This window comes from Pyrus communis, chromosome 11 (genome assembly GCF_041283825.1).
Source record: "Pyrus communis isolate YQ-2024b chromosome 11, ASM4128382v1, whole genome shotgun sequence".
NCBI classification, from domain to species: domain Eukaryota; kingdom Viridiplantae; phylum Streptophyta; class Magnoliopsida; order Rosales; family Rosaceae; genus Pyrus; species Pyrus communis.
Window position 1 is genome coordinate 10,592,601 of NC_142575.1, and position 19,900 is coordinate 10,612,500.

The 19,900-nt window shown below is 36.5% G+C and overlaps 4 protein-coding genes across 9 annotated transcripts in view; 2 read left to right on the forward strand and 2 right to left on the reverse strand.

Moving 5' to 3' along the window:
- The first annotated feature begins 1,127 nt into the window (after positions 1-1,127).
- On the forward strand, positions 1,128-3,568 carry LOC137743675 (high affinity nitrate transporter 2.4-like). The gene is made up of 3 exons (XM_068483609.2): positions 1,128-2,062; positions 2,179-2,294; positions 2,677-3,568. Exons 1-3 carry the CDS (start codon positions 1,253-1,255, stop codon positions 3,341-3,343), a joined length of 1,593 nt encoding a protein of 530 aa, XP_068339710.2. The 5' UTR covers positions 1,128-1,252; the 3' UTR covers positions 3,344-3,568.
- A 4,540-nt stretch (positions 3,569-8,108) lies between these two features.
- LOC148692881 (uncharacterized) lies at positions 8,109-10,751 on the forward strand. Of its 6 annotated transcripts, XM_088679180.1 has the most exons (7): positions 8,109-8,197; positions 8,458-8,539; positions 8,613-8,669; positions 9,333-9,422; positions 9,892-9,948; positions 10,071-10,256; positions 10,379-10,751. In XM_088679180.1, the coding sequence occupies exons 1-7, from the start codon at positions 8,133-8,135 to the stop codon at positions 10,391-10,393; spliced, it is 552 nt and encodes a 183-aa protein (XP_088535306.1). In that variant the 5' UTR covers positions 8,109-8,132; the 3' UTR covers positions 10,394-10,751. The 6 variants fall into 6 exon arrangements, with proteins under 6 accessions (XP_088535306.1, XP_088535301.1, XP_088535302.1 ...); XM_088679175.1 differs by having other exon boundaries at positions 10,071-10,751; XM_088679176.1 differs by having other exon boundaries at positions 9,366-9,422; positions 10,071-10,751.
- Positions 10,752-11,726: 975 nt separating this feature from the next.
- LOC137743722 (high affinity nitrate transporter 2.4) lies at positions 11,727-14,142 on the reverse strand. Its single transcript, XM_068483668.2, has 3 exons — positions 13,250-14,142; positions 13,018-13,133; positions 11,727-12,662 (listed from the first exon to the last, which is right to left on the reverse strand). Exons 1-3 carry the CDS (start codon positions 14,057-14,059, stop codon positions 11,996-11,998), a joined length of 1,593 nt encoding a protein of 530 aa, XP_068339769.2. The 5' UTR covers positions 14,060-14,142; the 3' UTR covers positions 11,727-11,995.
- A 5,140-nt stretch (positions 14,143-19,282) lies between these two features.
- The window catches only part of LOC137743052 (uncharacterized), a gene marked incomplete at its 5' end in the record, with an annotated part of 956 nt that continues 338 nt past the window's right edge, over positions 19,283-19,900 (reverse strand). The window contains 2 exons of the mRNA XM_068482970.2: positions 19,283-19,587; positions 19,691-19,839. Of these exons, the coding sequence (XP_068339071.2) occupies positions 19,497-19,587; positions 19,691-19,839 (240 nt within the window). The remainder of the gene's footprint in view (positions 19,588-19,690; positions 19,840-19,900) is intronic.

Here is a 19,900-nt window from a genome sequence, read left to right on the forward strand (position 1 = left end):
ATATTCAAGGCTCGAAATTGATGAGTTAAGAATACTGGATACAGTACTTCTTATAGGTTCTAAAGTGACAAAGAATGCCCTTGTTGAATTTGATTGCGTAATACGTAGGTATATGACTTTTTGTATTGATATGTATAAAGTATTACAATATATATATAGTGTTTTATCAAAATATTTATTTAGATAGGAATCTTACACAAATTACAATTAATATATATTGTTACAATTACGAAGATGATTCTGCATTAATTAAAAAGGTTTTATTTACATGATCTTTCTATGTTCTTTTAGTAAATAGGGTTACAATTAAGTTCTTCATCCAAAATTAGTCTCGAGCAAACTCCTAGTGTTTGCACTACAAGTTGCTGAACAGTTCTATTAACAATCTAAGTGATCTTTGAAGGAGCTTTCGGAAGTAATTTGGTGCTTTTCTAGAAAGCGATAGAAAATTTTATAATTAATGTGCACTATTAATTTTAAGAATTGTTATTAGTACTCTAAAAATCTCACTTTTCACTTTAAATTTTTTATAATTAGAAAGCGATAGGAAGTTTTATAATTAATGAGCATTATTAATTTTGGGAATTGTTATTAATACCCCAAAAATCTCACTTTGCACTTTAAATTTTCTATAATTAGAAAGAAAAATACACTTGTTAGGAGTGTAGAATGAAAATTTTGAAATACTAATAATAGTTTCTTAATTTTATACAAAATAGTGTTGTGTCTTTGGTTATTTATGAAAACAGAGCCAAATGAGCCCTAATCAGATTATTAACGCATGCAGATGATTGCTTGTACAGTTATTGCCCATGCTACGCAGCATTTCTCAAAGAATCTTTCCTCTTCGTTAAACATAAATGTACAGTAGCACAGGGAACGTGTTATCTGTACACGTCCCCAGCGGTTAAAATTAGTATTGAATTTTTCTAGTTATGTGCCCCTACTTTATAATAACCAGCTAATTGCAAGGTTATGTTTCCCTTGGGATATACGATGAGCCTTTGCCTGTACATATCAGATGCGGCGAATGGATCAGAAATTATTGAGAATCTCACTCTTGCCTCTTCACAACCCTTCACACGGTCAACTCAAAACCCTCTATAAATCCACACTCCCCCTTTCCTACACAACACCACAACTCCTCCATTTACCACTCTAAGCAGTTTCTGAGTTCCAAAACTCGATCCAGTTTAAAACTCGAAACTATTCAAAATCCAAACCCCAAAGCCCGAATTCCGAAGCCCCAAAAATGGCAGATTCAGAAGGTGAACCCGGAAGCTCCATGCATGGAGTGACAGGCAGAGAACAAACCTTGTCATTCTCAGTAGCATCACCAATTGTCCCAACAGACACGACAGCCAAATTTGACTTGCCAGTCGATTCAGAGCACAAGGCCAAAGTTTTCAAACTATTCTCTCTGGCCAACCCTCACATGAGGACGTTCCACTTGTCTTGGATCTCCTTCTTCACTTGCTTTATCTCAACATTTGCAGCTGCTCCTCTCGTCCCTATCATCCGAGACAACATAAACCTCACGAAGCAAGACATCGGAAATGCCGGAGTTGCCTCCGTCTCAGGCAGCATATTCTCAAGGCTTGTGATGGGTGCGGTATGTGATTTGATAGGGCCACGCTACGGCTGTGCGTTCCTAATTATGCTCAGCGCACCCACTGTGTTTTGCATGTCGTTTGTGGCTGACGCTGGGGGTTACATAGCAGTTAGGTTTATGATTGGTTTTTCTCTTGCAACATTTGTGTCGTGCCAATATTGGATGAGCACAATGTTTAATAGTAAGATTATTGGACTGGTTAATGGGACTGCAGCCGGGTGGGGTAACATGGGCGGTGGGGCAACCCAACTCATGATGCCTTTGGTGTTTGACATCATCGGTAGATGTGGAGCAACTCCTTTTACTGCCTGGAGAATTGCATTCTTCATTCCAGGGTGGTTTCATATCATTACTGGAATCATGGTGTTGACCCTTGGCCAAGACTTGCCTGATGGGAATCTTGGTGCCTTGCAGAAGAAGGGTGAAGTTGCCAAAGATCAATTCTCCAAGGTCAGTTTCTTTTTATTTTTTATTTTTATTCACTCACTTTCAAAGACAGAATTTTATATAAGTTGATAACTAATTATATTGATGTCTAATTGATCAATTTCATTACTATTGTTCAGGTATTGTGGTATGCTGTCACAAACTATAGAACGTGGATCTTTGTCCTTCTCTATGGCTACTCCATGGGTGTTGAGTTGTCCATTGATAATGTCATTGCTGAATACTTCTATGACCGGTTAGTTTTTCTTCTTTACTTATTTGTTTTTCATTTTTGGGTAACTATTTTTACCGTATTTAACGTTCGCTTGTCATATATATATATATATATATATATATATATATATAATATGTTATGTTACCGTACTGTTTTAAATAAATTTAATCAAACTGAGAGTTTGTCAATAAAAACGCATCATATTGTCTGGATAAAAAATAGAGTATCATTTTCTCGTTTAATATTTTATTTATCTTTTACTGAGGTAAACTACTTACTAACTCAGTGATATCATGACCATTTTAACAAATATAAGCAGTGTTGATTTCCCACCTGTCAGTTGCATTAATTTCTCTCTTGTACTGTACTAATTACGTTTAATTTGTGTTAATCGAATCAACAGATTTGATCTAAAACTTCACTTAGCCGGCATCATTGCTGCATCATTCGGCATGGCCAACTTTGCGGCTCGTCCCTTTGGTGGGTGGGCATCTGATGTAGCAGGCAGGTACTTTGGAATGAGAGGCAGGTTGTGGACTCTCTGGATTCTCCAAACCCTAGGAGGAGTCTTCTGTATATGGCTCGGCCGAGCCAATTCACTCCCCCTTGCAGTCCTTGCCATGATCCTCTTCTCTATAGGAGCCCAGGCTGCCTGTGGAGCTACCTTTGGCGTCATCCCCTTCATCTCCCGACGTTCCCTCGGCATCATATCGGGCCTCACCGGAGCAGGTGGGAACTTCGGGTCTGGGTTGACCCAACTAGTGTTCTTCTCGACCTCAGCGTTCTCAACTGCCTCAGGGTTGTCTTGGATGGGGGTAATGATTGTGTGCTGTACTCTTCCTGTGACTTTGGTGCACTTCCCACAATGGGGAGGCATGTTCCTTCCAGCGTCCAAAGATATCGAGAAGTCGACGGAAGAGTTTTACTATGCAGCTGAGTGGAGTGAGGCGGAGAAGCAGAAGGGGTTGCACCAAGGGAGTTTAAAGTTCGCAGAGAATAGTAGGTCTGAGCGTGGTAGGCGAGTTGCGTCTGCTCCAACTCCACCCAACACCACACCTTCCCATGTTTAGTCACATGCATGCATCAATGGGTGCAAGTGAAGAACTCGAATAATCGGAGAGAACTGCTTTTATATATGTGAATGTCGTCTCTATAAAGAAGATCGCATACGAATAGGTACATGTTTCACTTGTAATGAAAACGGAGGCAGTGACGACTGTGTGCCTCTTTTGAGTTGATCTGTATACCACACACACACGCACACACACATATATATAATTTCTTTTTACTTTAAATTTTTAAGCTTTAATTTGATTTTGTTTAATTCTCTTTATTCCAATTTGGCCAATTTACACATGTGGTTTCTTTAGTTTTTTTTTAAATAACGTTCGATAGTAGATCCATTCATTTGAGCTGAAATCAATGAGATACATGCAAAAGAGCTTGGGGGGTGGGGAAGAAATTGCCCAACTACACTGGCCAATAGACAAGTTATATCGCGCGAGGCGATGGGCAATGGTGTTAGCTTGGCGGCGGATATGGGTAACAAAATGTGGTTTCTTTAGTTTGGGTAATGCTAGAGAGACCATTTTTTTAAACTATCTTTTGTAAAACACATGACATGGTCGTTGAGGGTTGGTCTTCCTTCTTTTTTACAAAATGTAGTATAAAAAGATGGTGTCCCTAGCATTTTTTTTTCCTTAAAACATAATAGTTTCATTAGAAGAAAATGATTTCAAAATGCATTTAATGACGAAGTAGATTTGTTAACAGTAATGAGCTCAAGCTCAAGCATCTGAGATTGAAGAAGGAGAGAAGTGGGGAAAATAGAGAGACAGATAGAATCAAACTTAAGAAGCTTTCATTACAAGATGACCAATTAATGAATTGTACAATATAGTTTTTATAGAAACCTTTCACATTACAATACTACCCTTAACCAATTTAATCCTTTTATTAACTAACTCAACTAACACAATTTTTATAACTGTCATATGGCTGTTAAGATTCTCAATTTTTATCACAAAGTTAGTTTAAGAAAATTGGAGATTTAGAGAGCGTAAATTATAGATGTGTGAAATGTGAATATGTTCCTACAAAGTTAGCAAACCCGAAATACGTATGTCCGACTAGATGCAATAAACTTGAAATATCGAAAATGCCAAACGCAAGAGACGTGCGCATACTACCACCTCAAATTCCGTAGTCAATTTTAACAAATTAAACTCCAGGACTAGTAAGTTTGCCAAAATTGAAACTAAAAAAACGAAAGTGGTAGATGGTTCAAGATAGAGGGATAAAAGGTATAATTTATCCCTTAATTTTCACATTAATGAAGATGGATTTTCTTATGTTTTTTTTTATGTCGCCCTGAAAATCTGCATGTGCTGGAACTTTCCAGTTAGAACACTATGTATTATAAATCTGAATTATGAAAGCAAATTACTAAAAAAGAAACTCTGGATATATAGAGGTTTATCGATGCAGATGTCAATGGGCGTTTCTGGTATCCGCACGCGAACTTATCCATACACACATAGGGGAATTTCAGATAGGATATGGAATTTGGAAATTTCTATCCTTATTGTTAGGGATCCCGCAATATCTTGGAGATCCACGATAAGGATTGCGAAATCTTCGAATCGTTTTAAGACTCACTTTCACTACAGTACACATGAGACATGGTTAAGAGTTCTTATTGAGCATATTTGAAGTACATGCGGCTTTTTATCCACCGTTGAGTCCCAATGACAATCTATGAAAATGTAGAAACTAGACCAAGACATGATACATCAACGAAGTCAGCGATAAACATATTGCGCTCGACATCAACTCAGCAGAGCATGAGAAGATTGAAGTCAAGCAATTTGATCCTAGACAATCTTGCTGACCTCTACACGGTGTCACCGTTGAAGTCTACCTTCTAGATATGCTTGTCTGAGGAATTGGTATGCTTATCTATCTCATTACCAATTAATAATGCTTGTAGTTCTCATTTGGAAGTTTTGTCAAACTCAGGGGGAGTATCTAAAAGTATACTCTCTTGATCCTAATATACTATTTTCCCCTACAATTACCAGCATTTTTCCCACTAGATTTTTGCTACTTGACTAGATTTTGACGAGATACCCATCCTGGGCTAGTTATAAGGTTGTGAGATTTTCTACTTGCGTCCAGAAGACATTTAGTTTTGATTTAATGCGACTTCCCACTTTTCTCCTTACTATGCACTAGTAGAAAAACATGTTTGCGCGACGGAGCAAATTTCGTCGCGCAAAGTATGTTTGCGAGATGCAAAAAAGAAGACGTCGCGCAAACGTCCTTTGCACAACGGAACTTTGAGCGACGCAGGCTGGCGTCGCGCAAGACGTTTTGCGTGACGTAGGAACGCCTGCGTCACGCAAAACACCCTTGAGCGACGCCATCCTGCGTCGCACAAAGTGCCGTTGCGCAAAGGACGTTTGCGCGACGTTTTGTGCGTCACGCAAGATTTTGGCGCCAAATTAGAAATGCTTTACCGCTTTTTCCCAAACTTTGCGCGACGCAGTTGCGCCTACGTCGCGCAAAGTTTTATTTATTTTTTTTTTTGCCCTTTTGCTTTTCTTTTGGGATTCTTGCATTGCCTTTTTCTTTTGTGGTATCCACTTGTGTAAATGTTTTAAATTGACGATCGAATTAGTTCATTGTATTCATATAGGGTCAAAGAGTGTAGCTGTAAAAAATCATCAAAATCAAAGTTAAAACAACCGTTAAATTGTGATTTTTCGTTTAAAGCCGTCAAAAAGGTTTGTCCTGTTACTTAATATCTGAATGTTTGTTTTTTACGATTTTTGACGTATGCGATCTCGAAGTATATACAAATAAGTTTGACGGTTCGATCGTTAAAATTAGTTTCGTACAATGCGTATCCCATCAAAACGATAGATTCCCTAACGCTTACAGTTTATTAATACTTTCATCAAGTATAACATAAGATTTTGTGGTATCCACTTGTGTAAATATTTTTAATTGATGATCGAGTTAGTTCGTTGTATTTCATATAGGGTCAAGGAGCGTAGCTATAAAAAAATTCATCAAAATCGGAGTTAAAATAACCGTTAAATTGTGATTTTTCGTTTATAACCATCAAAAAGTTTTGTCCCACTACTTGATATCTGAATGTTTGTTTTTTGCGATTTTTGGCGTATGCGATCTCAAAGTATATACAAACAAGTTTGACGGTTTGATCGTTGAAATTAGTTTTGTACAATGCGTATCTCATCAAAACGATAGATTCCCTAACACTTAGAGTTTATTAATACTTTCATCAAGCATAACATAAGATTTTGTGGTATCCACTTGTGTAAATATTTTAAATTGATGATCGAATTACTTCGTTGTATTCATATAGGGTCAAGGAGTGTAGCTGTAAAAAATCATCAAAATCGGAGTTAAAACAACAGTTAAATCGTGATTTTTCGTTTATAACCATCGAAAAGTTTTGTCTCGTTACTTGATCTTTAAATGTCTTTTTTTTGAGATTTTTGGCGAATACGATATCAAAATATATACAAATAAGTTTGACGGTTGGATCATTGAAAATAATTTCGTACAATGCGTTTCCCATCAAGTTCAATGATATATATATTTACTAAGTAGATTTTAATTTATTTATTTTGTACTCATAAGCAAAAGGGCAAAAAAAAAAAACAAACTTTGCGCGACGTAGGTACAACTGCGTCGCGCAAAGATGTTTTGCGCGACGCAGTTGTACCTACGTCGCGCAAAGTTTGTTTTTGTTTTTGTTTTTTTTTTTTTTGCCCTTTTGCATTGGCTTTTTGTTTTGTGGTATCCACTTATGTAAATGTTTTAAATTGACAATCGAATTAGTTCATTGTATTCATATAGGGTTAAAAAGTGTAGCTGTAAAAAATCATCAAAATTAGAGTTAAAACAACCGTTAAATCGTGATTTTTCGTTTATAGTCGTCGAAAAGGTTTGTCCCGTTACTTGATATCTGAATATTAGTTTTTTTCGATTTTTGGCGTATACGATCTTGAAGTATATACAAACAAGTTTGACGGTTCGATCGTTGAAATTAGTTTCGTACAATGCGTATCCCATCAAAACGATAAATTCCCTAACAATTAGTTCAAGTATAACATAAGATTTTGTGGTTTCCACTTGTGTAAATATTTTAAATTGACGATCAAGTTAGTTCGTTGTATTCATATAGGGTCAAGGAGTGTAGCTATAAAAAATCATCAAAATTGAACTTAAAATAACCGTTAAATTGTGATTTTTCGTTTATAACCGTCAAAAAGTTTTGTCTCGCTACTTGATATTTGAATGTTTATTTTTTGCAATTTTTGGCGTATGCGATCTCAAAGTATATACAAACAAGTTTGACGGTTTGATCATTGAAATTAGTTTCGTATAATGCGTATCCCATCAAAACGATAGATTCCCTAACACTTAAAGTTTATTAATACTTTCATCAAGTATAACATAAGATTTTGTAGTATCCACTTGTGTAAATATTTTAAATTGATGATCGAATCAGTTCGTTGTATTCATATATGGTCAAGGAGTGTAGCTGTAAAAAATCATCAAAATCGGAGTTAAAATAACCGTTAAATTGTGATTTTTCGTTTATAACCGTCAAAAAGTTTTTTCCCATTACTTGATCTCTGAATGTTTGTTTTTTGAGATTTTTGGCGTATGCGATCTCAAAGTATATACAAACAAGTTTGACGGTTCGATCGTTGAAATTAATTTCGTACAATGCGTTTCCCATCAAGTTCAATGGTATATATACTTACTAAGTAGATTTTAATTTATTTATTTTGTACTCATAAGCAAAAACCATGAATTGGAAGAATGTTGCAACTAAATTGCAGTCATTGGCACCTCTGGCTCAGTGGAAGCACAGCAGGTCAATTTTGGTACTGAACTTGGAACTCCTGATGCTTCTTTTGCATTTACATCTTCTCTTGTGATGGGGATTAATTTCCTTTTATAGTAGTGGTTTATTTTGCTCAGAATGAAGGTTTTGATTTATTCATTTATTGAATGTATCCTATTGTTTTCTTTTGAACGAACTGTTATCTATCCTACTATAGCAATGCCTTTATCTACCCAAATATGTAAATTTCTATATTTATATCAATGTCTTATCTTTGTTCTTTCCTTCTTTATTTTTCAGTGTAGCTCAAGGAGATGAATATCATGCATTCGGAGGAACTGCAAAGGAGCACTGGGATTCAATGAGGTCCTACTATCAGAAAGTAAGATGGTTTTAACATCTTACTTTCAGCGGTTATTTTAGTAACTTACTGATTAGGGAACATTTTTCTGCAGGCTGCAATGACATATTCAAGAGGAGCACGGGAACATGCAGGTTACCTCGCTGAGCAGGTCTGGGCTTCTCTAAGAGCACAATGTTGTTTTGTTGTTTGGGAAGTGTGCTTTCTGCGTATTGAAAAGAATGTTGTGCTTTGAGGCATGCATGTCAGTTTTTGCTATGGGTCGTGGAGTGGTTGTCCAATGTGTTCTCTAGATTTGTGGGCTTACATCCAAGAAAGCAGCATTAAATACTTCGCAATAACTCAAAGTTTGCACCTTGCACATCCATTAGTTTCCCTCTATCAATTTCCTCATCTGCCCAATGGTCTAGGGAAAACCTTACCCTAGGTTGATGCCCCTTGAGTGTTAGTTTAAGGTTCTATTTCCAAGAGGGCTAAGCCTCACAGACAAGTGTTTTGTAATGTATTTAGTTATATTTGATATAAAAGGAGTTGAATTCAAGTTGAGATATTAATGTTACCTCTTATCTTTCGATTGGCTAGGGGAAGGTGCAAACTAAATTGGCACAAGTGTAGACAAACTAAGCTAATGTTCTAATCTGCAGAAACAAGGGCATAGAAAATGTGATAACAATTGATTTGCATGGGCAACATGTCAAACAAGCCAAGAGACTTTTAAAAATCCCTCTACTGTTTGGAACTTATGCACAATGTAATTGTTTGCAATTTTCTTTTTGCTTTCTCTTTGAACAATTTTGGTCTGCAATTTTATTAGGTATGGTCTATTTACTTGTCTGCTCTGGTACAGCGGTTCAATTCCTCAGGGTTATCACAGGGTGCGGGTCGCATGGTTATGAAGCAATCGGTAGGGGTTTTAAATTCTCTTTGGCATGAATTTTTTGGGGAAATAGTGGAATGCTTGGTAATGCATATTAAACTGATCAAACTGGTGGCTGAGTTAATGTATGTGTAAATAAAATGTCTCTTACTTTATGATGGTGCCTTTTTTGGATATTGCTACTGTTGTTTTGGTGTTATTTAACTCGATTGTATATTGCTACTGTTGTTCTGTTTTCTTTTTGGGAAGTTTGAGTTTTGATAACAATTACTGGAGGTTTTATTTTTCTCTTCTTCCCCTGCCATGGGGGTATTTGGCTATAATGAAAGTAATGATCTTTGAATTTTACCTTCCCATCTTTTTATGGAAACATTGCAAGAAGAAATCTCAGAACTGTCCAAAGTATATCTTGGTTTCTTTAATTGGATTATTTGATCTCTCAACTTTATAAATATAAGCTTCGTTCAAAATTTTTCTTACTGCTTGCTTTGTGTAGGTCATCGAAATTGCTGAGAATGAAGGTATACAATGGAGGGAAGAGAATCGAGGAATGGTATTACTCTAGGTTTAATAGATTACTATTGATTTTGTAGTGAAACTCATGCTTTTATTAATTTCTTTTAGATTTTAGTTTTGTTGTTAAATGACTCATTGACTTGTATGTTTCTGTTGTAGGAGCTTTGGTCTATGCTGGAGTTTATGATGCCAGATCTTTTCGCTACTAAGGATGTTGACTTGAAAAATCTATTAATTGGTGAAGATAGAGATTTGATTGGCCGCATGAAATCTATATTGGGACCCTTTATTTTGAGACGCTTAAAATCAGATGTTATGCAACAAGAAGTTCCTAAAATACAGCGGGTATGTTATGACTTTATGCCTAGTCATTTTATAATTATATTTCTATGGTTCAAAAAGTGTATAGATGTCGCAGTTGATCACTCGTCGTCAGAGTGTGACCAATGAGCATTCCGCATTTTCAGCAGCTACTGCTTTAGTCATGAGTGCTTCATTGATTGGGGAGCCTACACCTTTTACTGAGGTTACTCTCACGGCGTCCCAGATTGCGGTCTAAGAAGCAGCCCGGGAAGCCCATATTGCAACCCAGTTATCGGCCCAGGACGAGAAGATAAGTATGATCTTACGGGCCTTACACATGTCCGGCCTTTAAATCCCGATGCCAGCACCTGATCTTGCTCTATCTTTGACCCTCCAGCCACATCGCCTAGCCGATACCCAGTAGCCTGTTGTATCAAACCTAGAAGACTACTTGTTGTAGTTTTTGTTTTTTTTTGTTCGGACATCTTGTATGTACATTTTCATATATTCTATAATTATATACTTTTTCTTGGTTTATTAATTATTGTTTATAATTTAATTACAATATTTATTAAAAATTAAATAAAAATATTTTTGTCAAAAAAAGAAAAAGAAAAAAGAGGGGTTTGCGCGACGAAGAAGCAACCTACGTCGCGCAAAGTGTATTTGCGCGACGTAGGGACCGCGTCGCGCAAAGCGTTTTTGCGCGACGAAGTTGCGTCGCGCAAACCCTTAGGCAACGATTTTTAACTTTGCGCGACGAAGGTACCTACGTCGCGCAAAGTGATTTTCCTACTAGTGTATATGGGTTTTTATCCCACCTTGGGTTTTTCCATAGCAAGGTTTTGTAAGCTTTACCACCTATGCATTTTTTTTGTTTGTTTTGAGACTCACATCTACTACTTGTGCCTACTAGACAAGACGGCTTCATCAATTGCTTCTAAATTTTCCTGAAGATATGATGCGCCAACTACTTGAGGATTTAAACACTCAAGGCGGAGTATTAAGAATATAATTCTAGCAAATGTGTGATTGTGTAAATCATTAGTAGATTGTATTTAGGATACTAAAATATCATTTTTTTTCTTTTAAGATTGTATTACTTGCAAGGCAGGGAATCCTCCTTGGTTTACTATAAATAAAGACACAAGGACTAGGGAATAGCACGCAAATTTCCTCAAATCTATTCTTCATCCCTCTTTCGCTTTTGCCGTGTCCCCTCTCCCTTTATTCCCTACAATGGGTCATAACAGTTTGGTGATTGTTTATTTAAAAAAAAAAAAGATTGAAAATCGAAAATTGAAAGCTACTTTTTTAGAAATCACGATTTTGGTTTTCATTTTACATTTGCTGAAACTAAAAGACTAAAAACCAAAAATGTTATAAAACGGGACGTAAAAATTGAAAATTAAAATAATAAAGTAACGGACCTTAAAATCTTCTGATTTGTGTCCATCTAAAACATTAAAAAAGGATGTTTCGATGTGTTATAAGATCTTAACAAACTTATTATGAGAAGTAAAAGCATTTGTCTGCATCATATAGAATAAAAGCACACGCTATTAGCCTATTACACCGCCTCCATTTTCAGTACAAAGAAACTATATATATGCCCTAATTTAACTCATTATGTATTGTACCACCTTATAATAGAGTTGAAATTCATATTTGTAAAACTCACTTGTATGAGTTACAAATATGATTAATTAAGATGGTCCAAATAAAAGTATTCATTGTTATTGTGTGTTTCACACTTGCATGTCGATCTTTCTCTTTGTTGACTAAACATAGGAAGGTGTGGTGTTGGGTGGAGTTGGAGCAGACGCAACTCGCCTACCACGCTCAGACCTGCTATTCTCTGCGAACTTTAAACTCCCTTGGTGCAACCCCTTCTGCTTCTCCGCCTCACTCCACTCAGCTGCATAGTAAAACTCTTCCGTCGACTTCTCGACATCTTTGGACGCTGGAAGGAACATGCCTCCCCATTGTGGGAAGTGCACCAAAGTCACAGGAAGAGTACAGCACACAATCATTACCCCCATCCAAGACAACCCTGAGGCAGTTGAGAACGCTGAGGTCGAGAAGAACACTAGTTGGGTCAACCCAGACCCGAAGTTCCCACCTGCTCCGGTGAGGCCCGATATGATGCCGAGGGAACGTCGGGAGATGAAGGGGATGACGCCAAAGGTAGCTCCACAGGCAGCCTGGGCTCCTATAGAGAAGAGGATCATGGCAAGGACTGCAAGGGGGAGTGAATTGGCTCGGCCGAGCCATATACAGAAGACTCCTCCTAGGGTTTGGAGAATCCAGAGAGTCCACAACCTGCCTCTCATTCCAAAGTACCTGCCTGCTACATCAGATGCCCACCCACCAAAGGGACGAGCCGCAAAGTTGGCCATGCCGAATGATGCAGCAATGATGCCGGCTAAGTGAAGTTTTAGATCAAATCTGTTGATTCGATTAACACAAATTAAACGCAATTAGTACGGTAAAAGAGAGAAATTAATGCAACTGACAGGTGGGAAATCAACACTGCTTATATTTGTTAAAATGATCATGATATCACTAAGTTAGTAAGTAGTTTACCTCAGTAAAAGATAAATAAAATATTAAAGGATAAATAATACTTTATTTTTTATCCAGACAATATGACGCGTTTATATTGACAAACTCTCAGTTTGATTAAATTTATTTAATAAAGTACCGTAACATAACATATTATATATATGACAAGAGAACGTTAAATACGGTAAATATAGTTACCCAAAAATGAAAAACAAATAAGTAAAGAAGAAAAACTGACCGGTCATAGAAGTATTCAGCAATGACATTATCAATGGACAACTCAACACCCATGGAGTAGCCATAGAGAAGGACAAAGATCCACGTTCTATAGTTTGTGACAGCATACCACAATACCTGAACAATAGTAATGAAATTGATCAATTAGACATCAATATAATTAGTTATCAACTTATATAAAATTCTGTCTTTGAAAGTGAGTGAATAAAAATAAAAAATAGAAAGAAACTGACCTTGGAGAATTGATCTTTGGCAACTTCACCCTTCTTCTGCAAGGCACCAAGATTCCCATCAGGCAAGTCTTGGCCAAGGGTCAACACCATGATTCCAGTAATGATATGAAACCACCCTGGAATGAAGAATGCAATTCTCCAGGCAGTAAAAGGAGTTGCTCCACATCTACCGATGATGTCAAACACCAAAGGCATCATGAGTTGGGTTGCCCCACCGCCCATGTTACCCCACCCGGCTGCAGTCCCATTAACCAGTCCAATAATCTTACTATTAAACATTGTGCTCATCCAATATTGGCACGACACAAATGTTGCAAGAGAAAAACCAATCATAAACCTAACTGCTATGTAACCCCCAGCGTCAGCCACAAACGACATGCAAAACACAGTGGGTGCGCTGAGCATAATTAGGAACGCACAGCCGTAGCGTGGCCCTATCAAATCACACACCGCACCCATCACAAGCCTTGAGAATATGCTGCCTGAGACGGAGGCAACTCCGGCATTTCCGATGTCTTGCTTCGTGAGGTTTATGTTGTCTCGGATGATAGGGACGAGAGGAGCAGCTGCAAATGTTGAGATAAAGCAAGTGAAGAAGGAGATCCAAGACAAGTGGAACGTCCTCATGTGAGGGTTGGCCAGAGAGAATAGTTTGAAAACTTTGGCCTTGTGCTCTGAATCGACTGGCAAGTCGAATTTGGCTGTCGTGTCTGTTGGGACAATTGGCGATGCTACTGAGAATGACAAGGTTTGTTCTCTGCCTGTCACTCCATGCATGGAGCTTCCGGGTTCACCTTCTGAATCTGTCATTTTTGGGGCTTCGGAATTCGGGCTTTGGGGTTTGGATTTTGATGCTGCTTAGAGTACTAAACGGAATTGTGGTGTTGTGTGAGGAAGGTACAAAGGGAATGTGGCATTTATATAAGGCTTGGAGTTGACGTTGTGAAGGGTTGTGAAGGGGCAACGGGCAAGAGTAAGATTCTCCACATTTGTGTGATCCATGTCGCCGCATACGATGATATGAATAGTAAAAGTCTCATCGAATATCCCAAGGGATCACAGTAACCCTTCAAAATTGCAACCAGCTGGTTAACTAACAACTGTCTTGCATATGTATTAGGGACAACCAAGTATTAACTAAGTCAATGAACTCCTAATAATTAAGTCGGCTCGGAATTTGCACACATCAATTATATTTTAATATTGTTTGTTTGGAGTAATGCTTGGCTGCATAAATCTAAATTATATATATACAACTAGTAAATGATCCACTTTGATTGGTTAATAATGCAATCTGTAACATTGTACTTTGCCCACTTGCAATCGAAGAATTTGCATGAGTCTTGAAATTGCTCGTCGGAAGCGCATATTGAGGCTATGTTAGATGAGGGATATCCTAAGTAGCAAAGAATTGAGTTAAAGTTAGTAAGAAATGGACCATATAATATAAGATTAGAAGAGATTAGTAATGACCTCTATGAGCATTAGAAATACATGTGAGTTGTATTTGAAAATGACACTTTCCAAGCAGAGATTTGCAAATCTCTCCCACATATATCTTTGTAATGCTTATGGATGGCATAACTAATCACTTTAATCTACAATTTTATGATCCATTTCTTACCAACTTGGATTCATTCCTTCAGACTTAGAAGTCCCTCATCCATATATAGCCTGAGTGAATTCTACAGAGGAGCTCCAAAAAGTGACTGTAGTGAATTCTCTTTAATATCGATTGGATTGATTCGTATGGAATAATCCCTTATTTGCTTTTCCAAAAAAAAAAACAAAATCTTTGAAAGTTTGGGATCTACAAAATAAATTAATTTTCTAACACCAGTCCTCTCAAATTTGTCCTGCTGTTAACGCATCATGTATTGATATATTTTTTTGGAGGGTATTAAAGCTACTCACATCCAATTAAAACGTTGGATGATTACAGATAACGTTAAAATTAGTTTTAATGGAAGTGTCACAAATAATGTCAAATGCATTACAAATTTACAATGCAAGTTTTTAATTAATAATTGAGATATTCAGGTTGGTTGACAATTTTTATATATCATAATTAAGACATTTTGCACGTTCTACATCAAATTCCAAAGGGATGTGATATCCACACATCCCTTTTTACTTCTCACACAACCCTTATTAATTTTTGTCATTTGATTTTCTTCAATTCATTCAATCCGACGATCGGAAATTAAGAGTGTGTGAGAAGTAAAAAGGAATGTGTGGATAGTACACACCATTCCAAATTATATGGTTAATCATGTTTTTTTTTTAGTACATCTATCTTTTTATACTAAAGGGAGGGGGATTTCTGTTGAGCCACACAATGGGCAGCCTAGCTAATTTGGTATCGAATTCGCCATCCATGAGATTCGAACCTAAGACCTCTCACTTTCAAGTGAAGAGGAATACCACTAGACAGTAATACTAAGTGGCTATGGTTAATCATATTTTATCTGAGAAGCTAAGACAACTAATGGTAGGACAGTAACATAATCAGTTTTGTATTTTTTTTAAAAATAAATAATGATATTATCTACAGTAAGGGTGTGTTTGTTTGACCAGATTAGGGGAGACTGGACTAGACTAGACTAATTGCTAGTGTAGTCCCATGTTTATTCTGAACAAGGATTAAGTTTAATGAGTTTAGGTAGGACTCGCTCGGATTATACACTTCGCTAGGAGTTCTTAATGAAGGATCCCAATTTTGGCCGGACTCATAAGCCCTTCTGATAGAGAGAAAACTGCGAGAGAGTCACTCGTCTAAGAACCCCAACGTCGCTCGTCCTACTCGTCACACATCGCTCCCTCATTGCCCTGCTCCCTCATCGCCGTCCTCCTCACCCTCATCTCTATGCCCTCCCTCATCTGCATCTGCTCACCCTCATCTGCTCTAAGTTGTCTGGTAAATTTCAAATCTTTGATTTATTTCGTCGATTTGTTTTGCAGATTGTGATATTACTGAGCTTTATTTGATTTTGTTTTTTTGGATTTGAGAAATTTTCAATCATAGACCTCTGCACTTGAACAGATTAGGGTTTTGATTTTTAGGTCAAATTGAGATTAGAATTTGGGGTTTTCATATTTCTGTGTGGTTTTTTGTTTTTATGTTCTTGGTTCACGAATCGATGACTGGATTGAGAATGACAAGGATTATTATGAAAGTTAAGCGCTTACCTTGATTTCCTTTTGGTAATTCTCTTTTGGATGTTTATTTGATTTCGTTTTTACACTTCTTATCACATACTGCATCACAAAATCAAAGAAAAAGTACAGCGGTTCATCGTAATTCAGGGTCCAAGTTACTCTAGAACTAGAAGTATTTGTAGGGAGATTCCAAACCCAAAGACCTCTTGCAACCAATATCATGTTAGAAACCATCGGACACTAAGTTTAAGCTATTTAGAGAATGAACCATCAGTAACTGATATATGTATAGTAATCTAACTGGAATATTTCTGTTTACATGAGAATCTAAAATGCTTTCAAGTTATGGATTTATTTCTTTAATTAGTTTTTTTCCCATTGTCTTGTAATTGCCAATTGGTGGCTTTGTTTCATCCGGTTTTGTTCTCTTGAAACTCTTTTGTGGTACAGATCCCATTATTGGTTGCGGAGAAGAGGAGCATAAACGGAAGTGGCTGATACTCAGAACCCAAGGGAAAACAAGTAACAAATGACTCAAAACCCTCGAGTCTAGAAGTAAAGGTATAAGTCCTTAACCCATAGATCAATTTTCGACATGGATCTATTGAATGTAGTCCTTGGATGTGTGAAAGTCTGCTTTGCATCTTTGTGAATATGACTTCTGTGATATTATAGAAAAACCAAACTGTTTAGGCAATGTAAAAATTCAATTCTACGAAGTTCTATCTATTTGAGCTAAATAACCTTCTTGCTTGAAAATTCAACAGAAATTCTGACAAAATTTCATATAGATATAGTGATTTTCTAGCTGGGACCTTCCACATGTATGGGCACAATCTAACATAGATTTCTAGGGGTAAATGTTACATTTTTAAGTTTGGTACATAAAAGAAAAATTGCGATGCAGGTAATGAAGATATTGTCATATGAAAAGTAAGCGTCATGAAAATCAAATATATGTTTCCAATTTGATTGGTTAACTTTTGTTTTTTATTTGCCTACACTTTTTCAACTTAACCTTGTGACTTGGCAGGTTTTTTTTGGTACAATGGGTTGTTGATGCAGTTAGTTGTTTAAGAATTCTTTGTATACCGTTTCTTTTGATCTAGTTCATTTGATATCACACACAATTGCTTTGTATCATGAATTCTTTGATCTAGTTAATTTGATATAATACTCACTTCATTTTAATCACCCTTACTAACAGTAAATATTACATATATAATGTCCTCATTAATTTTCCTTTTTTTTTTTTTTTTTTTTTTTAGTTTGGATTATTTTGGAAAAACCATAAAATGTGGGAGTGTTCAGGTCAATCGATTCAGAACTCAAGAAAGTGTTCGTCCAAAGGCTTTTAAGCGACAAAGCAAGCGGATGAGTATATTATTTGGTACCTTTTGACATGGATGTATTTTATTAATCGTACAATCTTAGGTTATGGCTTCTAACTTAGCCTTGTACTGTGAAATATTTTGGCTTATGTTACCTAGGATTTTGTAAATTATGGAGATGTACTTTGGAATGCTATACTATAGTTAACTAGCATTTTGTAAAATATTCTGGAGGAAAGTTTAGTGAATGATGTTTTAGAGAGTCAGTCAATGGCAAAGATTGACTTGTGCAATGAAATGATGAAGTAATTGCTCCTCTCTTTCTTTTGCATATTGTTAATAGAGGATGTTGTATACTTACTAGTATATATACGTATATATGTGCTTAATTAGACAAAACAAAAATTCCATAAGCCTGATTATTGTTATTACTAGCTTAGGAATGCATAAATTGTTCATGACTCTTCCTTTTGCATATTGTTACCAGTTTTCTTCAAACTAGTTGGAGCAAGCCAATTTACTTGTTAGGAATCCAAATGTAGCAATGATCAATGTGCAGCTATCCATTTGTCATTGTGCCTCGCATCATTGTGGTCTTGGGATTGAATGCAATTGTCATGGTATGGACTGAAATTGGCTTATACATACAAGAGCAATTCCAAGTAATTATTTCACAATTGAGTTAAAAACTAAACTTGTCATACATCAATTTTCGTTCTACTCAAATACAAGTATAAACCAACACCTTTAATTTTAATCTACAACTTTAAACCAATGGTGAATTATTAAGAAAAACATCCTAAACCCTGTCGATTGTTGGGAGAACATTTTGTTATATTGATGTTTGGAACAATGCTACTCTTGAATCATGTATGTTTCTTTTGTTCGCAAAAAAATTTGGTTTTTTTATTTTTATTGAGTCTCACTCTCATCCAATATTGTTAATTTTAATAATATCTTTAATATAAAAAAAAAAAAATAAAAATAAAAAATAAAAAAAAGCAATTAAAATAGAACAATAAAGTAGTGAACAGTACTTTTCATGCTTCTTAGTCTGACACTGCATCAAACGTTTCACTAAACTAGTCCAGCGTAGTCCCTGCAACTAGTCCAGTCCGAGACAGTCGGATGCAACAAACGCACTCTAAAGGCGTGGGGACTGGACTAAGCTCCTCACAATAGGCTAGCAGTAATGTGGTTCAAATTCGCCTTTGGCAAAAATCGAACCTAAAACCTCTCGCTTACAAAGTGAAGATAAATACCACTAAATAGTAGTACTAAGCAGCAATCAATTTTGTATTTAGTTTACTAATTTTCCTCATATGATAGTTCTTGGCTAGGTTGAACTTTAATACCTTAGGTAATAGGATCTGCGAGGATCCATGTTGTAATGTTTTTTTCTCCTGAAAAAACTCACTATAAATACAAAAACTAAATTTATGTACTTCGATCATATTTTTTTTTTTTTGGTCGAAAGTATTTCAATCAAATTAGAAGGATACGAACGAATCACTAATCTGAGACCGAGCTCAGGCCCACCACCACTGAAATTCGAGGATTGGGGTGTTTGTATGATATTACAAATATAAAGGGTCATTACAAAAGTATATATACATCACCCATAACTTGAAATACAAGGCATTCAGTAGTTGGAGAATACAAAACAAAGAAAACACTTAAATCTTCCGAAGTATAAGCCTACAAGCCGAATTTTCTTTTACATATCGCAGTCTCCTCTATTCAAAGCACAAATATGGTTAGAGCAAAACTATCTTTCCACGGCCATTGCAGGCAAGGCATGATCGTGCAGAAGAGCACTTTGTGCTGTAGCTCCATTTCTTTGGAAGCCTGATACCATTTAGGAAGAACTTACGCATGAATCAAATTAGGACAAGAGAGAAAAGAAGGGCAATGGAGAAGGAATGTGAGAGAAACACAAAAGAAAGTGTACCCTGCTGTGTATCGAGTGGCCATATTCTTAGAAGCCAATCTTGCCCTCTCAGCACTTTCGTCTGAGAGTTTCTTGAGTACAAAGCCTTCACCTTTGCATTCAGGACATATCCCAGAACCACGACAGGCTTCACATATTTTCATAGGAACCTGCACTTCTGAAAAGGAGTTCATATGGATAGATAGCTCAGGCACATGAAAATAGATGTGA